General features: G+C 44.7%; 2 protein-coding genes across 2 annotated transcripts; both read left to right on the top strand.

The window, feature by feature from the left end:
- Positions 1-137: 137 nt before the first annotated feature.
- PKDREJ (polycystin family receptor for egg jelly) lies at positions 138-6673 on the top strand. The gene is given in 4 exon segments (XM_064729926.1): positions 138-6159; positions 6324-6387; positions 6389-6491; positions 6494-6673. Coding segments are annotated over 4 exon segments (6318 nt in total). The 5' UTR covers positions 138-188.
- Positions 6674-6869: 196 nt separating this feature from the next.
- Positions 6870-22435, top strand: CDPF1 (cysteine rich DPF motif domain containing 1). The gene is given in 5 exon segments (XM_064729913.1): positions 6870-7187; positions 14625-14743; positions 16879-16985; positions 22073-22077; positions 22289-22435. Coding segments are annotated over 5 exon segments (696 nt in total).
- The last annotated feature ends 1049 nt before the right edge of the window (positions 22436-23484 follow it).

The raw sequence follows: 23484 nt of genomic DNA, 5'->3' as shown, positions 1-23484 counted from the left end.
TTGACCCCTAAATCTTTGTTCCTTCTTCCGGCCCGGCCGGGCCCGGTGTCCGAGGTTAAATAGCGTTCTCACCAGCTGCCCTGCGGAGGAGGCTGTGGTGCCCTCGGGCTGCTGTCCCAGCCGTTGGGCCACCCCAACGAGCGGCCCCGGCAGGCCACGCGTCCTCCGCCCCGTCCCCTCCGGCCGCGATGGCCGCGCTCCTCCTCCTCCTCCTCCTCATGCAGCTGCTCGCCTGCTGCCGCCGGGGCTCGGTGGCGTCCCCTGTCCGTCTCCAGCCGTCACCCCTACGGGTCAGCTGCCCGGGCCCTCACGGCCAAGTCTTCCAGCGGCAGGACAACCAGCACAGGGTGTCGTGCCTGTGGAACAGCACCGTGACCCTGCATTACCAGCCCGCCCCAGGAGCAGGGCTGGAGGTAGAGGAGGAGGAGGAGGGCCAGCCGCCATCCCCACCTTGCTGCCTCTGGTACCTGAACGCGGCCTTTCTGAGGAACATCTCACGCTGGTCAGGCCGGGTGGTACTGCAGACAGAAGCTCCCTCGCCCGGGGCCTCCAGCCTTGTTACAGTGCAGTGCTGGTCTGCCTCCTGCGCTGCGCCCGAGTGCTTTCACCGCAACGTGAGCGTCGAGATCGCGGAGCAGGATATGCGGCTGTTCGTGCTTTGGCCGCAGACACGCGTTATCCAAGCGTGGCAGCCCGTGGAGCTGGGCTGGTGTGCACGCCTCAAGAACGCTGCCTGGCAGTACCGCTTCAGCAGCCGGGGTGGTGTCCCCTCGAGCCTTCTCCTTCCCAGCAGTGAGCACCAGGACACAACATCACCTGCTGTCTATCCAACAGTTGAGTTGGAACAGACCTGTGCCACCTACTACAGCTACCGCTTGACTGTGCGCTACAGGCACCCCGGGATCCACGTTGCTGTGGTCAGTATTGAGCAGATGCCCCACATAAGCTTCAACCTCTCTCTCAAGGTGGAGCCTGACTTGGTGCATGTCCTCAGTGTCAGCTCCAAGCTCCTCAGTGTTCCTCAGCAGCCCCTTAGCTTGTCCTGGTGGCTTCAGCCCCTTAGCCTGAATACACTTGCCTACAGACTGGTGGACACACAGGCTGTAGGAGGGTGGCTGTGCTCCTACAGTTCATTTACACTGCCAAGCAACTTCTGTGCCATTTCTACACCTCAGAGCCTGGATGAGATGGTGGTGGCCAGCGTTTACTTCCATGTTGATGGAAAGAGGTTTGAGGAATTGATGGGGGAACTGCATCTGCTCAATGGTACCCTGAGCTTAACTGCTGGCAAAGAAACTCCCATACATGTCAACCTTTGTCCAGGGAAGACCAACAGCAGCACTTACGTTTTCAGGTACAACCAGGGAACATTTTACACATCTAAAGACAACAACAGCACTTTTTCCACAGATCGTCCTAACACACACACTGTGTTCTACCAATACAAGGAGCTCTCCTACTTACTCACCATAGAGTTTCTGGCCTTACAGTGGTACAAGTTCAAAATGTACCTTTATATGAATCAGAAGAGGGCTTTGATTAGGTCACTGGCAGAAAGAGACCTTGACGTCCACGTTTTCAGCAGTGCCCGTCCTTCTGTTCTGCAGAACTTTAGTTATTTAGTGTGGTTTATCCCTACCCAACATCCGATGCTACAGTGTGAGTGGACCTTCTATCTGCAGCTTTTTGGCACAAAAAAAGACCATATTGTCCAGAGTAGCACGTACACATACAATGACCACGTAAAAAATGCCACACGTTTTGTCCGTCGCTCTGCTTTACCCTTTGATGCAGAGAAATACACGGGGTTTGTGGCAAAAGTGAACTGCACCAGCAGTGCACCTATACCGGCTCTTTTAAGTGTCAGGGTCAACAACCGTACTGCAAAAACCATAGAAGCACCAGTGGTTTGTGCGCAAAAAAACTGTAGGATAGTCAGGTGTTGGATTCAGAGACCTACTCCCAATTCCAATATCTTGTACAAGAAAAGGGCATTAGAATTTTTCCTCTTTGTCAGGTTGGACGTAGAGTGCGACACTGGCATATCTATCAAGCCTCAATGGCAAGTCTATCCTGCTACGGACACAAAATCTGACCCGGACTGGTCAAACCCAGTAGACACTTCTAGCATGTTTGGCGTGAGAATGATACATTTAACTGTTGCCGCTAATAGTTTAGATTATGGGTTGTATCTGTTTTATTTCACTGCTGAGGTAATCCTAATTAAGACCTCAACAGTCCTCAAGGCCCATGATATGGTTTATGTTCAGGTTGAGAGAGCTGATCTAGTGGCAAATATCTCAGGAGGCTCGGTCCGCACAGTGAAATTTTCTGACAGATGGACTCTTGATGGTTCTGGATCCTCTGATCCTGATGCAGCGCAAGGACCAATGATATTTACTTGGTACTGCACTAAAGACTTTGAAGACTATAAAACCATGAGATTCAAATGGAAAAACAGATGCCATCCATTGCAGAAGGATTTGAGATGGGTAACATCCTCAGGTCCCATTCAAACAATACCACCAGAATACCTCCCAGGAAGCACCTTATACTACTTTCGCCTGGTGATTAAAAAGGGCAGAAGGACGGCTTATGCTGATCAAGTTATAGAAATAGATCCTGGCCCTCCACTCATTCTGGATATTAAATGCATTGAAAACTGTGGTGCCAGTTTAATTCCAACAGAGAGATTTGCCCTATCTGGAAAATGCTCAAACTGTAAACCGAGCAACAAGCCACTATATTACTGGACCCTTTTTTCAGACACCTCTAAAGAAATTGATTTTGATTGGGCTTCTAAAACATCAACGGGGAGGTTTGGGGCTTACCTGTCTATACATGCTCTGACTTTCATGAAGCCTGAATATCCAACCTACGTACTTCACTTAAGCGTAACTACCTGGGATGGTAGGTCTGCATCCTTCAGAAAAGCCTTTGCAGTAAACACTCCACCTAAGGCTGGCAGGTGTAACATCAGACCCCGCTACGGGTTTGCCTTTCAGACAAAATTTGTTGTTAAGTGTAGAGGATTTTCTGACAGCCATTTACCTCTGACATATAAAGTGATAGTAGCTTCCAACGTACCCCAAACCACCACAGTAAGTTCTGTGGTGGAAAACACATTTGGCACAATTCTGTACTTTGGTTCTGAGCCTAAAACTCCTCCATCTTTTCTCCCACTTGGAATGCCCTCTCGTTGGTACCGTGTGATACTTCATGTTCAAGTCCATGATGCATTCAGGGCTTTTACCCAGGTGAGTTTACGTGCCTATGTGAGGAAGCCACACAATACTCAACCCCTTGTACGTGAGTTTCATGACCTGCTGGATTCAGCAAGCCATTTAAGCGTGTCCACATCTGCTCAGCAGCTCAGCGATCGTCTTAGAGGTGGTTATTTGATTTATCTTGCGGCCTCACTCTTAAACTACGTTAAAACCACACCAATTGTCCAGCTCCCCCAGGCTCACCTTCGGGAAACTGTGGTTAAAGCAGCCTTGAATATTTCAGTAAATAGCATCATGGAAATCAACCAAGTAGTGGCTATTATTTCTGAAATCACAGAGTCAATTGAGAAAATGAATGTTAGGTCACAAGACCTTGCCATTGGGAAACTGACAGAAGTAACGGGAATTCTGAAGAGACAGAGGAGTCAGATCAATTGGTCTGAGGGAGCAGAAATTCAGACCAGTGGAATACTAAGATGCTTGGCCAATGTCCTAAGAGCTGATCTTCTGCATCTCAAGAATGTCAGTGCAAATGGAATTCAACATGTTTTCTCCATCATGGAAGGTGTAACAGAGATAGTTTTCTGGGGAAAAGTCCCTCAAGACATAGAAACTGTAATAGAAACAGGACACTGGAATATCACTGTGAAGAAAAATGAAGCCTGGAACATTACAAACTGTTTGCCTGAAACAGACACCTGCCACAATTGTTTTTATCCAATAATAAGAAAAGGAAACGTTTCAGGAGTGGCGCCGGACACTGTGTTTTCCACTGCTGTTTTTGAATTTGATGAGAGCCCCTTCCCATGGTTAGTTTACACATCAGATATTATATCAATGGTCATGGGGTTTAAAATGGCAGAGACTAAGACTGATGGGGATCTAATTCCATTCATGCCTGAAAGAGCAGACATTTTTCTTGCCAGGAAAGGTGGAGTTGCAACTTTTAATTTACTAATGGGACCCGATAAAACACAAACTTACACAACTGGAGGATTTCTTTTTGAGATCAATGAAACTGCCACGAGCATGTACTTCCAGATCAAGACAAAATTAAAAGTTACTTTCAAGGTGCTGATATTTACAGGTACCAATCTTACTGGCGCTCAGCCCGTGGCCTCATTTATTGCTTTTCACAACAGGAAAACAATTGCAAGTGAAAATGAGACACTCATTGATGACTGCAGCGTTAAAGGTCCCTACATAGTCTGTCTCCCAAAGTCCCTGCTGGAAAACATAGTGCAGAATAGTGGTGAAGGCGCTGAGACCATCACTGTTATCTTGGAGACACACTATATCTTAAGGTACCCAAACCAGAAAATGGTGAGCATATACATTTTTAATGACCAGTGCCTGTTTCTGAATGGGATTGAAAGCGAGTGGAGCCAAGAGACATGTGTGATTGGTCCCCTGACCAACTGGGAGCAGGTGCACTGTATCTGTGTCTCCACGCGGTACCGCAGGAGTGTGACAGCCCTTGCGGCACCCAGCATCAGGTTCCTGGCAGCCAAAGTAATAGTTCTTCCCAACACAATAGATCTGGGGAGAAACCTGATAGCAGACATACCTAAAAACCCACTGACCCTCATAACGCTGCTCTGTATTTTTGTCATCTTCTTGCTTTTGTGCTGCTGGGCTATAAGAAAAGACAGGGCTGAGAGGCAGATCAAGTACATTATCGTTCTGCCAGACAATGAGGCCTCTGATGATGGGAGCTTTTTGGTCACTCTGTACACAGGCAGTCGCTGTAATGCTGGGACCAAAGCAGAGGTTTTCCTGCAGCTCATCGGCCAGCACGGCAGGAGTAAATTCCGTTGTTTGTGGCACCGGCCTTCTCCAGCTTTCCAACGGGGAAACATTGACTGCTTTCTGATAACTACTAAAAAAAAATTGGGAGATATTAGTTCCTTCAAGATCAGGCTCAATAACGATGGCAAATCTTCAACCTGGTTCTTAAGCAGAGCTGAAGTTGAGGACATGTCCACCAGGAAGGTCTGGTTCTTTCTGTGCAGAAAATGGCTTTCCCTTGACAAGAACCATCCCTCACGAGCCTTGAAATTTTCTGTCACAGACCCCCAGACACCTCTACCCAAAGCTGACTATTTCCTTATTCATTTTAACAGGAGACTGACAGAGTACCATCTGTGGATCTCAGTTTTTGCTCCTGTTAACGCTGGGGCTTTCACCAGGTTCCAAAGGTTGTGTACATTTTTAGCAGTGCTGTTATTCACTATGCTTGTTAACATTATGTTCTTTAATGCTGAAAAGGATGACGAAGCTCCAATATACCTGAGGTATGCGAGATCAATAGCAGTAGGAATTGAATGTGCTTTGCTTACCCTCCCTGTGGAAATGTTAATAATTGTCTTATTTAAGTATTCCCAGAAGGATCCTCCTCCTGTTGTGACTAAGATGTACCCAAAGGTAGATTCTAGGTACTGGAATAATTGCATAATATCTGAAAAAGATGCAAATGTAATTGACACACAGGAGGAGACGACACCTGAGAGTTCCCCTGAGATGGATAATAAGTCCCAGAAGCCAGGTTCCAATGTCCTAGAAGGGAGCATCTTGTCCAAAGTAAGGAGACTAAGCACGACCATCAGGCAGCTCCGCAAGATCCCGGAGAGTGAGCCCTTGCTGTGTTGGTGGTGTGTCCCTGTGGCCTGGGCCCTGGTTCTGACCATAACCGTGCTCTCATCCTTCTTCATCGTGCTCTACGGCTTGTCCTATGGCTACCAGACTTCCCGGGAGTGGCTCATAGCGTCTGGAACCTCCTTTCTTCAGAACGTGTTTTTCAATTCAATTCTGAAAACCTTGTTTTTCACAGCTATAAGCACAATTCGCCCAAGATACTGTGAAGATATCAGATGGGTAACTCGGGAAAAGCATGTGGAGTTTAACTCACCTGAAGAAACTCAGAGCACAGGTCGTCGAAAAAACTCGGAAGATACCGGACAGGTAACTCAGGAAAACCCTGAGGAAACTAACTCAGCTGAAGAAACTCAGAGCACAGTTCATCCAAGATACTCTGAAGAAACCGCAATGGAAACTCAGGAAAAGCCTGTAGAGATTAACACAGCTGAAGAAACTGAGAAAGATACCTGAAACTTGCTGATGTCAGAGGCACCAAGCAATATCAGCATTTGGAAGCTGATGAACGAAAACTTGCTGAGAAGGCCAAAAGTTAAAATAAATGCACTTATTTTCATGAAAGTTTTCATCCATCACCTTGCCTTTTTATCACTGCTATTGAATTTCCCACTGCATATTCCACTGAGAATGCCAACAGTTTCCACTACAGCCAGTCCCTGAACAGAAGCTGCTTTCAAAATACTTCTCCCACCCAAGTTCTGTGGCTAAGCATGACCTCGCTTCTCGTGCACTATCAACTCTGCCCAGCTCGCAGAGGTGATGCCCGTGCTGAGCATCACATACTGATGTAAGAGCAAAAAAAAAAAAACGTACCCTGAGGGCTGGAAACACCGGCGTGTCCGTCCCGGGACCGGGAACGCCTGGGTGTCCATCCCGAGAGCTGGGGACACGCTGGGAATGCCGGGGTGTGCATCCTGAGGGCTGGGGACACGCTGGGAACGCCGGGGTGTCCGTCCTGAGGGCTGGGGACACGCTGGGAACGCCGGGATGTCCCCAAAGCCGGAGCAGGGCATGAGGGAAGGCGGGCGGCGTTCGCGGGCGCACAGCGCCCCCTGCCGGCCGCCCGGCGCCGCCTGTGAGGGAACGGGGAAAGGGAACCGGGAACCGGGCACGGGAGCGGGAACGGGGAAAAGGGGTAGCCCCGGTAACTGGGTGGAAAGTGAGCGCTGGAGGGAACTGGAGCCAGCGGGAAACAAGATCGGGAGGCAAACAGGAGCTCGGGATGGAGCGGGAAATGGAGGCTTGAGGAACCGGGAATGGGGAGCAAAGGGAGCTGAGGAGGGACCGAGGGATGGGAGACGGGGCGTAGGGGTGGAAACGGGGACCTAGGGACAGCCTGAGGGAACTGGGAACCGGGAATTGTGGGGCAAAGGGGGGGCCGGGCAGAGAACGGGATCCGGGCGGGGGAACCGGGAGTGAGGGACTGCTGACGGGGAGACACTCACAGTTCCCGAGCTGGAAGTCGCTTCTTCCAGCTCCAGGCACCTTTGAGCCTAAGAAGTGGATCTGTGCATTAGCAGGTAGTAAGGATATAGAACTATATTCTTACAACTGAAATGGCGCGCTTTATGTAAACGAAATTTAAGACCTTCATGCTTCTGGGTGCCATACCACAAATATTTTCCAAGTGCCTTAACTTCTCGTGTTACAATAAAAGCATTAGTGATGCCTTGTTTCACTTTGTGTCCTGCCTCAAACACAGTCTGTTATCTCTACGAATATGACAAGGTTTTGTCAAGGGCCACATGAAGGCTCCCCTGAAAGTTTTATTCTGCCCAGATGCAGCAGTCTGAGGTTATTCAGACCAAAGATGGTTTTTGTTTGAGGAGAGTTGTAGGAAAATACTTGGATTCTGCTGATAAAGGCACTTGTAACGGAGATGTGCTTCCCAGGCTGGTTGAGATACCAAGCTCTCTAGCCTGTGCATCACCTTTGCACTGATCTGTTGACTAAATCAGTGGTTTTACTACTACAAAAATCACTACACCAAAAAAGGTGTAAAAAGCCCCCAGATTCCCAATAGATAGGCAAAACCTGAGATTTGGATTAAGAAAGGAATGGATTATCTAAGTGGTTGCAATGGTTTGGGCTTGTCTATTCTTCAGTCCAGGCCTGGAAAAAGCAAGGAGTGGCAAGTGGTTTTTGCTCCTTTTGTCAGAGCCTGGTGAAGACGTCCTCACCTGCTCTTTCTGTTTTCTTTTTTGCTGCCCATCTAACACCTGAACCATGCTGCCTCCTTTGAAGTCTGCTTTTAACTGCAGGCCATAATAACTTTGCACTACATCTTATCCCCCAGCTGTTTGTTCATTTTGTCACAATTTTCCCAACATGAGTGAAGTAATTACTCATTAACCATGCTTGGAGTCATGTATATGTGCAGAAGAGAAGCACACATTTAAATGTGGCATGAAACATCAGTGTGTTTTTAAGCCTTCTCTACCTAGACCTTTGAAAAACTTTGAAAAACATGGGCAACATACAATTTCTGTCAAGACTCCATCAGCTTTCCTGATTAATTAGCTCTACTCTGAGCCCACACTTTCTTTTTGGACCTCAGTGAAATCCTGGTCAGACCTGTCTGTGTGTACTGGACAGATGGAGATCTAAAGCCAAAGAAAAATTTATTAAATATCTGTGACATGTTGAGGATGCTGCCAATTCTTAGTGGATTTTGAGGTCCTTGGGTAAAAAGTCAGAACTGTGAAAATTTTCTGTGTCTGCCTTCCTAACATGTGACCCAGGAGGAGCAGTCCACTCTGGTTTTAGTGAATTCTAGGATCCACACATCTCCAGCCATGATTACATTTGCCATATGAGAAAAAGCCATTTTTCTTCTGTTTTACCTGTGATGAACAGAGAAGTAAATTTGTCCAAGAGAACTTCTGGAAGGAAAGAGCATGAATATAGACCCTCTGGAGAACAGACTGTGCAGGGTGCAGAGCATGCACAAAAGGAATGGCCTGACAGTCAGTGATAGTCTTCAGCTACCTAAGAACACATATTTCTTTGAGTCCTACAGAGAACTGTGGAAGTGGTTCTTGCATATGTGCCTTGATACCTGTTTGATGCATCAGGTGTTGAAAGAAGTGCAGCCTCAGTACCTGCATGTTTTTTTGGCAAAGTAATCCAAGTACTAGTTGGGAAGCCAAGTCTTTCTGACAGGGGCAAACAGTAACCTGAAAACATTGCTAAAAATTCAGGAAGTCTTGTGCCTGCCTGGATTCACCTTGTTCCATATTGCTGCTTGGCTAGAAGACAGGAATTTAACACAGGTGTATGTTAGGAGGTTTGGAAGCTGCTAACTCCTGACTAAAAGTCTTCATAATCTCCACTGTAAACTGAAACCAATGAAGTGACCTTGGTGTGAAGGAAATTTGCAATTTTTGGTGACAAAAAAGGACTTTTTAAGGGTTGGGTGGTGGTGTGCTTTGCTCCATCAGATGTGCTGCCAGAGGATGTCTCTGCTGCTTTTCTGTGCTCACTGTTCACACCAGATGGGATAACAAACCTCGAGGAGCATGTCCCAGAGGAAGTGAGCATGGCTGCAGAAGGTGTGCTGAGCCATATACATGTAGAAGTTTTAGGCAGGGACATGCCTGTCTTTATTGCCAGGCTTTCCTTCACCCCTCTGGTAGTTTTGTTTGCTTTTCCTTCTGGATAAGCCTTTTTTTGCTTCATTCTGCAGTCCCCAACTCGAGCTCAGTCCTAACAAACTGAGAGTTGCAGTCCCACTTTATTGGAAGAAATTCCCTTTCCCAGGTATGTTAATGCTGAACATCTTCCTGGTCACAGGAGAAATTTGGCACCAGCTCCGCATTGTCATGGGCTGAGTCTTTCCTTATAGTCCCAACTTTGCTTTCTGTAGGGAGATCAATCACTGGAGCTCTATTTCTTCCTTTCAGGATTATGTCAAATGGCAGTGACTTATTTCCTGAAATACTGTGTTAGCCTCTCCTCCTGTATTGCCACAAAATCTTGGTGTTCCTATTTTTAGGCTCTGTTGGAAAGTATTGCACTAAGTTTAGGTTGTGCTTAACCAAGCTGATACTTTCAGTGGTACTTGTGTGGCCCTGCACTTCACTTTTTTTAAGGACAACTTAAAAAGTAGTGGTCATCACTTATATTAATAGAGCAACTTGCTCTTCCCCACTATGGCTGTTAATGTAACAAATTTCTAATAGGGAGCTGCAGTGTGGAAGGGAGACAAAATGAGTTCAGAACAGAGGGTTACTATTGCTGTAGATTGATTTTTTTTTATAGTGGTTGAACCAGAAGGAGATTTAATGAAATCTGACCTCAGGTCTGTTTTTTACATTTTGGCAAAGAATAACTGTTCTGTGATCCAGAATTGATGATCACTTCAGCAACACTTCAGTGTTTGGATCTCTTGTATTATGGATAGATGATGCCTTGGGCAGCCACCTAAATTAAGATTCTTACTAAATGCTGCTAATTTAATTTAAGATTCTTACTAAATGCTGCCTAATTCAGAGCAAGCATCTCTGAGTCAGGAGCACTTGGGCTTAGTTTTTGTTGAGTGTTGGTTTCTCAGCTTTGTGAAATCCTGGGTCTTAGCTATAGATGACTTTTTGAGATTCACTGTGTGTTCAGAAGGCCTTTATACCTAAGGAAGGGGTTTGATTTTCCTGTCTGTGTTACTCCTCTGTCCCTACAACTGTTCAGAAGACACCCTGGCTTTCACATCTGTGACCACCTAGACTGTTTATCCTGCTGCTTTGTGACCCATGGCTGGAAGGAAGCCTGCAGGGATCTCTGTTCCTTCCAAGCAGAGGAAGCCAGCACAACCCCCAGCCTGGGGGAAAAGGGTGCTGCAACAAATCAAGGTTTAATTCAATCAGGTGATCTTTGGGAGAGGGAGTAAGGATGAAAGTTCTGATTGTTCACACCTTGTGAAATTGCAGTCCTGGGCTAATTCATGCTGAACCCAAGGTAAGTCACCTCAAAGGAAGAACAGGGAGGCAGCCACAGGTGACCTGAACATGCCTTCAGGGCTGTAGCATGAAGGAACAGGAGGAATAAAGTTGTTCACCTGAGGATTAACAAGCAAGTCAGAAGGTTCTGCTGTTTTATCTACTGCCTGATCAATTAGGCAGCAGATTTTCTGAAGAAGGCAAGCTGCTGGTGCTGAAGTGTGTTTGTCACACCAAACACTGGCACATGCCAGGGTATGGACTGCCCTTCTACTAGAGAGCACTCCTACATGTAGAAAATCGAGTTGTGGATATTTTAATAGATTATTGTCATCAACAGTGAATTCTGCAGGAAAATCCTGGCAGGTAAAAGAAACAAGGGTTTCGTAGAAGAGAATTAAGGGTGTGTCAGTGTTGGTTTTATCTGACAGCCTCTCAAATCAAAGTCTGCATCTGTTTATAGGTACTTTGTTTCTTCTATGGTTTCTCTTGTTTATCAGTGACTCAGAAATACAGGAGTCTCCTGTGGAGTATTAAGAGGGGCTTAACCTATGCATTGTAAATACTTGTGCTAATGAGGTTTGAAGCAAAGAAAATCAGATTACTTATCTGTGCTACTGCCACTGACCCTGACAATTTGAGGGTGATTTATGATTTCTGGCATGCCTTCCAGGCCTCTGAGCAGTGTGTTCCAACCCGAATTGCCCTTAAATCTTTAGGAGTCTCCAGAGAACTGGACTGAGAGCCATTTCCCCATGTCTGTATCAGGTATCAGTTGCAGACAGCACAGAGAATCACTCTTTCAGCACTACCTAACCTGTGCCTTTCTTTTACTGCAGTTATTTCCTTACTATGGCACTGAAATCTGTGTGCTTCACCTTTTGCCAGGATATGTGAGCCAGCCTCATACACATCCTGCAGCACTCTAGGCTAGACCTAGCAAGCTTCTGCAGAGCTTGTTGGTTCAGTGGTTGCCCAAGCATGTGGATATCTGTGTTCTTTCCAGAAGAGCTGGGCATGTGTGTCAGGTGTAGATGTGTTAAAATACCTTGTGGCTTCCAGGCAGAGTGGAAAGTGCTCAGGCAGAATTCAGTTCTAGACAAGCTGTTGTCAAAGACCCGCTCAGCATGTGTCAGACAGACAGACTGGTGATGTGTTACTGGGAAATGGTGCTGCTTCAGAACATTCCAAGGTGAAAAAACCCCATAGTGGTAGCACCTGGTGATGGTTTGGGCTGCTTAGTAATGACAAATTTGTCTGTCATTACTAAGAAGGGACATTTTCCTCAAAAGGTCCTTTATCCTGCTGCTGGTTTGCTAGAGAGAAATGAGTTCTCACTCTGCTTCACATGTCTGGAGGGCACACAAACACCTGGCACACTGTCACATCCTGCTAGGATGGCATGTAGTGCCAAACCAATGAGCTGACCAATGTGATAAACTTTTGGCTCAGCTGGGTTTATGGCATAAAGCCATGGTTATTTAAAGCAAATGAACTTTTTGGAAGCCACTCTTTGTGAGAAAGTGCATCTCAGGACTTGTCTGCTTGGCAGTTTAGACTAAAGGTGTGAAGCACATGCATGAACTTGACATGAAATATCTTTCTTCAGAAGGAAATGTCTTTACTTTGTTGTACAGCAAACTTGACTTCTGAATGGGAGCATTCAACTCTGAAATCGTGCATTCATTGACCTCACACCTTTAGTTAGGAACCTTAACTTTCCCAAATGCTGATGTGTAGACATGCTCTCAGGACAAATGATGTTCCCAGTGAAATAAAACTTGGTACAGCTGCTACCAGTGACTTGTAAGCTGGGAGTAAGATGGAAAGCATCATAAATTCATCTGTGCCTTGCAGGCAGGATCATATGCTTTTCAACTGGCATAGCCAAAAATGTGTTTGCACATAGATATCATTCCTTCCCAGTGGTAGGCATTGAACAGATTCTGTTCTACATGCCTTGGTCTGTGAGAGAGCAGGTGTTTCTATATCTAATGTGCTTCAGCTCTGAACCCAGGGCTGTTATTTTAACTTGGGATCAGGACACATTCATTCCAAAGTCTATGACCCTCACTGCCATAAATACTTCTTTTTTTGTTGTTGTGGTTGTTGGTGTTTTGCAGTATTTTAAAGAAAAAGTCAGCATTATAGTCTTCACAATTTGATTCAAGTGACTTTCCATACTCTACTTCTTTGAGGGTAATGATTTCTTCTTTTTAAGGAAGACTGATTACAGAAAGGCAGGGTTCAAAAAGCAGACTTCTTAGCTGAGTTAGCTCATAGTGTAAAGAATCTGAATTACAATATACAGGGAGAAATGGGTAGCATGTACATGTCATACAACTAACTGACAAATCTGAAAGCACTTGAGTTAATTAAATGCTCTCAATCATCCCTGTGAGGTAGGGAAAGCACATCATATCCAAGGGTCAAATAATTTGTGAACAAATAGCTTCCTAAGGTGCTCTCAAGGTGAATTTATTTATAAATCCAGTGTCCAGCCCCATTTGTGTTATATCTGAAGAACTCTCTGCTACTGAAATGCCAGGAATGGCTGTGGAAAGGCTGGTGGTAAAGGAGTGATGAGCTAAGGGAGATTATTTCCAAAATTAGGTTTCAGGGTTTAACAGGCTAGGACTTTCTGAATTGGATGCCTGTCATGAAGCCTCTGTAGCCTCTGAGGATCTCCCTGTTCTTCTGGAACATTAGATGACAAGTAGTCCCAGCTCTGCTTCACCTTGCCCCTAGTTCACCTTGTCAGCAGATGTCTCTGGGGATTCAGTTTCACTCTCTTGGGCAAGCAGAAATAGCAGCCCACTGTCACCAAAAGAGGGATGTGCAGGTCCCTCATCTCAGCCCTGCCTTTCTGCTGGTGCTGCAGTTCTGCCTCTCACCTTGTGCTACTGTTAGCAGCTGTTGGATTCCTCTGCAAGCCAATTGAGTTCATTAAAAGCAATAAGGAAAAAAAAATTGGAAGAAGAAAATGAAAAAGTTTGGCTGGTTTTTTTTTTTTGTTACTGCATTAGTAACTAGTGTGATTCAGTAAGACAGAAACCATGGACCAAGGTGTTGGATACCAGAAATATATGGGTGTTCTCCAGAGTCTTCCCCTTCTGCCTGTTTTCATCAAAGTTATAATACCTAAACTTTTTTAAAGGTGACTGCTCCTTTGTCCCATGTGGCTGGAAGGGGCCAACACTTTATCAAGGTATAGAATGATTCCATTGGCCTCATTCCCATAGAAAGCCAGATGGGAACAGGGAGTCAGGGGTAAGCTTCCAAAACTCTATTCCAAGGTGAACCAGAAGCAAAGAAAAAGACACAGTCTTTTCTTTGCAAACACCTTCCTGGTACCTCCTCCTGAGTGAGGTCCAAAACCCTTCCATGGCTCCAGTTTGAGGGAGGAGATGGGCATTGCAGAACTGGCTTGGAATTCTGCAGAGAGGGAGCAGTGTCCTGGGAAGCACTTAGGGAGTGCAGACCTCAGCTGAGCAGAGATCACAGCCATGTGCTTTGTCACCTGAGTTATTTCATGGATCTTCCAAATTAATAGGTGAACTTTATAGTTAGGCTCCCAGTCTGCAGTTTATAGACCTGTCTAAGGAATTTGCAAATTTAACTGGAACATGGGAAAGGAACTTAATTTGGGAGAAAATATTTACTAATCAAGGTCTGCAATTGTCAGTTTTCCTTTGGGTTTTAATTTGCAAAGCCAGATGTCTCAGGTCGCTTTAATCTTCTTGCAGATATGTTCCCAGCATTGCATTTTGAGGCTAAAAGATTTTTTTGTGTGTGTGTTTCTTGCAGGTAGCTTAAAAATGGATGCTCCAAAGAAGTTCAGACAGCAGGAGAATTCAGATGTGAGCTGTGTGAGTTATCAAACTTGTACACAAATTATGGGCAGATGTCACCAAACTCACACTCAATTATGTAAGTGCCCTCTGAGATCACAGACTTCATTTCTGCTAGGAGCATTAGAATCCTTGCAGTGTGCACTACATAAGCTCAATAATGTGCTCTACTGACCCTAAACATGAGGCTTGGTGCTTCAAGTGATCTCCTTTTTTCCAAGGGGAAGGAATGTTAAAAATTGTCAGTGCTGGTAGGAAAAACAACAATAAGTTTTTGTGCCCTGCTTCAATACCATGCAGAAATCTGTATTTAACCTATTTCCTAGCCTCACTGACTACTCTACCAATGTTTTCTTGCTAGAACACTGCTGACTGCCAGCTTGGTATTTCTGGGAATATCCCTTCCCTCACTTAGCCTCCCTGAGCTGAGCAATACATGCACACAGCATGAATGAAATAAATATGGCAAAAACACTTCTTAGAGCTCTCTGGCTTGGTGTGGAGTTCTGACCAGCAGTGCTTTTTGTGTGGATTGGACAATCCTTTGTCAGACCGTGCAGCATCAGGGTGTGTGGCTGCTCACTATGTATTTATATTTTCAGGGACCAAAGCCTTTTCTCTCTCTGCTAAGTAGGGATAGTTTTACCAGGAATTATGCAGTTACAGCTTTGCCTGCAGACATTAAACTCCCCATAAAATAAAGCCCTTTGCTTTAAATGCAAGAGTAGCTTGGTGGGGGCCATCATGGTCAACAATGACTTGTTCAGGAACTCTGTGGAGCTGGAAGTCAGGCTGTACTCAGCATTTCACCCCAATAAGACTGTTCAGTTTCTTAAAGAATGGAAACAGCTGTTAATCACCACCTGCTGTGGCTGTTGCCCTTGGGCAGCTGTCTTTTTATCATTCCAAACCCCACAGTGCTACTGGTTTTCCCTCTCCCACTCAGCAGAGCAAAGGCTCACCTTTGATCAGGTCCATTCCTGAAGGGTCTGAATGTGAATCTTAATTTAGGTTATCCAAAATCAGAGTTTTAACACCCCAGCTTTATTTGGATTGCTCAGGTGCCAAAAGCAAAAGAATAATGCTGAAGCATCACACTTCTATAGATGCTTTTAAGAAACAGCTTCACACCCCATCTTTCTTGGCTTGCTCACATCCCAAATGCAGTGCTGCAGGAAATGTGCTGGACAGGGGCCCTCGTCAAATGGCTCTGCACTGAGCAGGGCTGGGAATCCTGCAAGGGGAGCTTTGCAAACACAATCCTGCCTTTGTATCCCAGGGGCTTGTTGACAGGGTGATCTGCCATGATAAGATGCCTGATCTTTTCTAACAGTAGAAGGCTCTGGCCAAATCATTTTCTGTTTGAGTGGACAGAAAAAGGAGAGAGGAACACAGTGCTGGACACACTCCTGCACACACTTTTGTGTGTGTGGAGACAAGGAGAAGGCAGTGCAAGTTGACAGAATACCTTTTATCCATATTATTCCCATAATCCAATTTTTACTTAAGCCCAGGAGGAAGCCAGGTGCCCTTGCTGTGTGCCCTGTGCAGACTTCTGTATTATTTTGCCTGGAGCTCCCAGAAAAAATAAAGCTTTAGTTTTTCCCAAGCAGGTTGCTAAATTATTATTAAATGCACTCCCCCAACACCCTGGAGCAAGCAGTGCAGTCTGTGACATAAAGTAAGCACACTGGGGGTGACTGTAAGGCTCTGTGCTGGTGGCTCCTGCCTTCAGGAGCTGGGGACCTCAGCTTTACAGCAGCAACATAACCAAGAGAAAAAACCTTTGTGTTTCATACTCACATGCACACAGCTTTGGAAGAGACCCTCTGATAAAAAGCTGTGCAATTGAAATGGTGGCTTGACAAGGTACTGAAGGTACAGAAGTTGGCCATGCTAAGGAATAGCTGTTATAAAAATGGAAGATAGTTAAGGCAGAGCATTGAGAAAAGCTTAGTAAGATAACACTGACAGGCTCACCAGTTGCTCTGCTTTTGGAAGAAAGAAAGGAAGTACAGTGTAGGACTGAAGGCAGCTGCAGAGTTGAAGATTTTGAAAAGGAGATGCAGAGCTGCTGCATTGCTTCGTGCACAACAGCAAGAGGAGCAAATCAAGTACAAAGGTGATAATTTTTCAGCCTCCACAATTTCCCCCTCTTAAACATCCCCTACTGTGAAGTATACACTTAAAAAGCCTGAAATTATTCTTTTTCAGGCTTTTGGAAGAAGCCTATGACATGAAGGATCCTTTAACCCCTGGCAAGGACAAGTTCCTCATCATTAGGTCTCACTGCAGTTTGTGCAGCAGAGCAGTGTGTGTTGGTAAAGAAAGTAACAAGCAAAACAAGCTGCTTCAATAATTTCTTTTTGTTCCAGTCCTGGTGACCTGTCAGAGAAAGATCAAGCGGCAAAATCCCAAACAATCCATTTTTAAGGCAAACCATTCCCCCTTGTCCTACCACTGCATGTATGTTAATTGTTCATAATTGTATGTTCTTGTGGATTCCACCAGGTGAACCTCTCAGTATTAAATTAAAATGATCAGCAACTGTGAGTGTTCTACTTACAGATAAGCACAGTCCAGCCTCTCAAGCACAAGGAGTGCTCTTTTCTACTTTCTTAGCACCAGGAAATGTAATGGTGTAGATCACACACAGTCGTAGATCGGGGGTTTTTTTCCATAAAGGGAATATAAATGTCCATGGATTATTAGGTTTAGATTCACAGCACAGGGCTTCATCCTATTTGCAAAAGTTAATATTTAAAGTGAGCAGGGAAGAGAGTTGTACCATGCCATGCTTGCTCTCTGAGGAAGAATGAATTTAAGTAGCAGCTGGAAGGAAACCTTAAACTATGAAATCTGAGTGCAGTCCAGAAAGGTGGTGTAAAATTACTTGTCTTAATTCCTTGTTCTCAGTGCAGAACTGGCCCCTTTGTTTGCTGTGAGTCTCAGATTTTGGGAGTTGGGCAGACACAGCCAGAAGGATCCTGGCTCACTTGGCTCAGTTTAGTTGCTATTCTGACTTGTGGCAGCCAGCACCAAGGATGGGCTGAGAGGAGCATGCAGTAACACCTTTCTCCTGATTTGGTTTATTTCCTTGTTAAAGAAACTTCTTACCCAGGTTTGTCAGGTCCAATTTCAGGAAAAAAAGGTTTAATACTTGAATTGTGCAGCAGCAGGAACAGCTCAGGCTGCTTCCTCTGGGAGGGGCCCCAAAACAAAGGAACCCCTGGGCTTTTATACCCCTACAGTCTGTGCACCTGATGCCATGGGGAATTTTGGGTCTGGGGTCTTCCTGCAGAGTCTCAGGGTGACCAGTCCTCTCCCAGACTGTGATGCAGAGCCCTGAGCCCTTTGTTAGGGCAGGGATCTGTGCCCATTCCTGGCATGGGGGCTCCAGTTGTTTCCTGCCATCCATGGCACAGAGTGCAGCTGGCATGGGAGCTTGCCCACCCAGCTGCCTGCACTGGGAGTATTTCTCAGCATCCTATCTCCGAAGTCTCTTCTGACATTTAAATGACTCAAAGTCACCAAAAGTGATTGCAGCTCAGAGGGTTTGGTTTGGTTTTTTCTATTCTGGAGCTACCAGTAGGCTGTGACTAGGTGAAGTGCCAGCACTTTCTGGTTGTGGCTGTGGTGGCTGGGCTCAAGTTTCCAGAGCCAGGTTCTCAGGGCAGTTGTGTGGAGGCAAAGCTGACATGAGCAGGACCTTCCCTGCTGTCCCTGCTGTGGCAGGGGCTGACTCCCTCCCACACAGCCCAATGAGGAGCCAAGAGCAGCTACTCAGAGAATTTGGGCTTAGGGGCTTGATTCCTGCCCTGACATGCCAGGTTTATTCTTCCTTTTTAACAGCAGAGGAATTGGAACACAGACATGTCTGGGACAAACTTGAGCACATTTAACTCTTCTCATTCCCAAATCAAGTGTCTTGAATTTAGGAAGGATTCAGCAGATATTTCCAAGTTTGAGCTGTCAGAAATAGAGCATTTCAGCCTCTCAGGCTCTTTGCACACATTGTGCTTTTCTGAATGAAGGTGGGGCTTTTTCTTTGAAAAGATGTGTTTGTTTCAGTAACCTGGGTTTTGGCAATGAATGGAAGATACTTGCAGTGAGCTAATGGAAGCTTCTAATCTTTTTGAAAGTCCTGCTTATTTTGCCTGTTGTGGAAATCTGTCAGTCATTTACTGCTTGTTATCTGAGTTTTCAAGATTCCCCTGATGGTATCACTCAAAGTAAAACATTGATTGTAAATAATTGAGAATGAATTTCTTACCGAACTGGCCAGGCCAGATAGTGAATCACACATATGACTATGGTTTCAAAATGAATTTAGCAATACTGCTTAGGTAACATTGAAAGAGATCTGCAGAAATGATAATTAGTGCTTTAAACACCCACACCACAAAGTAAGTAAACACATACTATTTCTCTTCATGTAGGGAAAATAAAGTCCAGAGAAGTAAAAACTTATCCAAGGCAATAGAGAGAGACAAAGGTAGAATAATATCTTTATATTGGCTGTGGTTCCTCCTTGTGCTTGACCCAAGTACATCAATTCATTCCTGAGCTAAGTTAAATGTTAAAACATAGGAATTGAAGCTGAAGAAAATCATCCTTTCTTGGGCCGCTTTGCAAAGAAGCTGGACCAATTGGAAAGGTTTTAGTGACAGGTTGCTTTTTAAATTGTGGTAATTCAGAATAGAATTAACCTAACATGTGGCAAAATTAAGACTTTTCTGACCTTGAGAGACAGATCAGATTTTAGGGTTTTCATGAGACAACCCATGCTAGCTGAAGTGTATTTCCTTTTATTGTGCCAGTAAAAGTCATGGTTTAGAGCTGTTATGTACAGTGTTCATAAACTTAAATATCTCCAAATATCCTCTGAAGCTTTACTCAATTTACTTCAATCATTTTGTAGCCTGTATCACCCTGCTCAAGTCCTTTATCAGAGTGCCTTGGTAAGTGCCATTAGTTCTGATCCAACTGGGAATAATTCCAATGATTATCTGTCATGTCTTAAAACATGCCAAAACCACACAAAAAGGAAGATAATAAAAATGCTTTTAAAAGTCTTTGGGCAGGTTGAGTGCCCTTCTTCCTATTACCCCTTCAGAAAAGGGGAGAGGAAATTATATAATCTGACCATATTAGTAATTTAAAATTATTACTTGTATTTTTTTGCAACACTTTCTAAAGACATGGAAAAAAGGTGGCTTTTGGAGAAGAAAGGAGGAAAGGGAGCAAGTTTCATCTGTTATTGCTCACCTCAGCAGAAGGTGATTGAGCACTGACCTCAGACAGGATTGTAGGCATTAAGTGATAAATGTAATACTACAGCTGCTTCCCACTCAGCTTCCAGTCATGTGGGGTCAGTCCTGGACAGGGACAGGCAGAGCCTTTCCTTTACGTATTGTGGTAGATACCATCCCTATATATATATTACTTTCAGCCATGATTCATGTCAAAACAGAAATAAACTATGGCAGCATGCTTTGCCAGCTGTTTTGCCTGGATTGGACTATTAAATTTGGAATTGAAATGGCCCCCTCCTGCCTTGGTCATGGAAGGGAGAAAACACATTAAAGAATCATCTGATTAAACACAGAACTGTATCAGGATAAGGGGTTTAAAACAAAGGCTCAATTCTACATGGTAAGTTTAATTTGTAGGGCATTGAAAGAAGAGTTAGGCTGAAGATCCCAGGACTGAGAGAGCAGGACTATGGTTACAGGGGTTCATAGTCATGATTTCCCCAGTTCCTGTTGGCCAAAATCTGCACTAGCAACTCGTTTCAGCCAAAAGAATGCAAGTTGAGCACCTGTTTTACCTGTGAGGAGCTGCATCTTGACAGTGGGGATCCCTCCTGCAGGAACAGCCTCTCCCCCCTGTGCCATGGCCCAGTGGCCACCTTTGTGACACTGGGGGCTGTGTGCCATTTGGCAATGCAAGCAACAATAGCCAGGCCAGCTGAAACTCTAATCTCCCCCTTTAAACTGGCAGCTTAATGTATTAAGGACACCAAGAGACAAAAAACAATAGGCTTGGAGGTTGTGCAACTGAAATCCACTTTCAGGGCTTTTCAGAGACTGAGGCCTCACACTCATTCCTGAGGGTGAAGGGGCCGGGCAGGCAATGCAGAAAAGGACAATAGATGGAGACAAGTTGTTCCCCAAGCTTCCAAGTCACATGGAAGCAGCCTGATTGTGATTTTGATATAATTATCATCTGAGTCTGCTGCTAAAACCCAGATAGTGACATAAGAAACAAAAACAAGGAGAGGAACACAGGGATAGCCAAGCCTAGCTCCCAGAGAAAGGCCAGCTGCAAATGACAATGGCAAGGGGAAAACTCTACTATTTAGGTAAGACCCAGGGAATCCATTTGTCCAGTTCTATCTAAACTGATGTCTTTATTCATTCTTAAATCCCCAAGAATAATCCATCAGCAACACCAATTCCAGCTTACCCATGAAATCCTATTTGGAATTTGGTGATCAACACATCAAGAGAACCAGGGATGTCAAGTCTCGCTGCAGAGCAAAGGAATAATACATTAATTAGTTTCTCTTCCAGTTGTCCAAACTCTGTATTGCAAATATATTAAAATGTTCTGTCAGTTTTGCTTCTTTCTATTTAATTATTAACATCTGGTCACAGCTCCTGGGGAAAAAAAAAATATTTGGTATGTATGAGCTGTGAACAGAACAGGGATAACAAAAAATATTTGTGCACAGCAGCTTTTATACTTTGCCACCAAGAGTTCAGAGGAGAGCCATTAGCTCAAACTTTAGTACCAGGTGTGGTTCTAGGTTTTAACCAGTGAGTACATTTATTGAGGGTAAGGGATGAAATCTCACTTGAATTTTGAATTGTCTCAGATGAATGGAGTTCATTTAACTACTCTGGTTATTGGACACCTCTGTGATATTGATATAATAGTGATACCTTTTTGTAGTCTCCTAGGACAATACAAGTGCATGGGTTAATGGAAATAAGAACAGGTTTTTTGGGAGTTATGGAAAAGATGGTCTGTTGTGAGAGCCTCCAGCACTTGGTACTTGTGTGGGTCTTTAGGCCATTTTTGTGAAGATTGGTGAGGAAGAGTGGGCTGAAGCTCCAAGTCTCACACACCATTGCAGGGATTTGGAAGATCTTCCCAAGAGGTAGAAATCTTCATCAAGCAAGACTTAGAGGAAAACTCTGCTGTTTCAGTAAAACCCATGGAATCTCTTACACCTTTATTCACTCTCCATCAGCAACACCAGCTGCAGCTTAGCCATGAAATCCTGTTTGGAATTCAGTGAGCAGGCCAGGAAACCCATGCATGGTGCTGGAAGGAGAAGGCAGCTGAAGGAGGGGTGTTGCTGTTCCCTGTAGCAGGGAGCTGGTGAAGGTCACTTTAATAGGAGCAGTGGGACAGTTGATTTGGGGGTTTTATTTTCCACCCTGTTGGCTCTAACCACATGTTAGAATTATTGAGTAAGAAAAAGTTGAATTGCTGGAATATTTCAGCCTAGAAGAATAATTCATTTTAGAAGTATTCTAAATATAAATGCAGTTTAATGAGACTGGAATGTAAGCATTTCCATTTTGTGTAGTAATGGTAGTTATTTTCTTTACAGAACTGTAGTCTGTTCTACTCCAAACGTTTCTGCCTCCCCTGTGTGAAGGAAAACCTGAAGGCCTTTCCTTTGGAAATACAAGACATGGATAAAAGGAAACCCCAGCAGAAATCCTGCAAATAAACGGATACGAAGCATAAATCTTGAAGGCCCAAGAGCGACAGTTCTTTGGCTGGGGTTTCTCCTCTCTGCTTGGAGACTATCATGTTGCTCCTTTTAAAGCAGTGACCTTCATCAGCTCACTACTGCCGGAGAGAGCAGCACATTTCCTTGCCCTTGGCCTGCGTTCAGACATCCCCGTGCAGCGCCCGCCGCGCCAGGGAGCTGCTGAGGAGCCAGAAGAGAGGCAGATGAGCCTCCTGTCACCATGTGGAATGCTTGCAGCAAGAAACCAAACAGCACACACACAGGAACCGTGGCCAGGTTTCCACATTTGCTATTTTAGTGCCTTGTGTTGCTCTTGACACTCCCTACAGGGTTACGAAATTCCAAAACAGATTGGTCTGGCTTAATTCAGAATATACCCAAGCAAGTCAGTGTACACCAATTGTTAATCTGGCAGTGCTGCCCTGTAAGATTACATAAGGCAGGGAATTTAAGTCTGAAATAAAAGTGCTGTGAGAAAATGTCCTAAATATAATACCTACATTTCTCAATATGGTAATCTTAGTGCTATCACAGCATTGAGACTTGAGACTTTGAAGGTTGGTGTTTCTGCAATCAATAAAAGTATTTAGAAGTCCCTTGCACTTGCAGTCACTTTTCACTTAACCTTCCAGTCCATGTCAGCACAGCAGCTGGAGAGGACCCTGAATACATTTGGTTTATTCTTTACAACAAAGGTGACTTCTTTTTCACTTTCAAAGCAGTTAATCTGGAAATAGAAAAGTTCCATTAATGTACTCAATTCTTTCCTGAACCAGACAAAATAAACTGTAGCTCTAATAAGGATGTCAGAAACACAGTTTCAGGTAAAAATGTAAAAAGTTAAATGGAAACAGCATTTTGTTTAGCTCAAAAATTAGCTTCTTCAGTTCTCTCTTTTGATTGTCTTAAGATTTAGGTGGCTTTTATGTAAAAACCAAGTCACATGCCTTAAGGATACATCTAGAATGCTCCCTAATCACAAAATCACCTTTTTTTACTCTAGTTACTGCTGGTCATTGCTTCAGAATCTGTTAATACTTTGGTGAGCA

This window comes from Zonotrichia leucophrys, chromosome 1A (genome assembly GCF_028769735.1).
Source record: "Zonotrichia leucophrys gambelii isolate GWCS_2022_RI chromosome 1A, RI_Zleu_2.0, whole genome shotgun sequence".
NCBI classification, from domain to species: domain Eukaryota; kingdom Metazoa; phylum Chordata; class Aves; order Passeriformes; family Passerellidae; genus Zonotrichia; species Zonotrichia leucophrys.
This window is presented reverse-complemented; position numbering and strand designations above follow the sequence as displayed.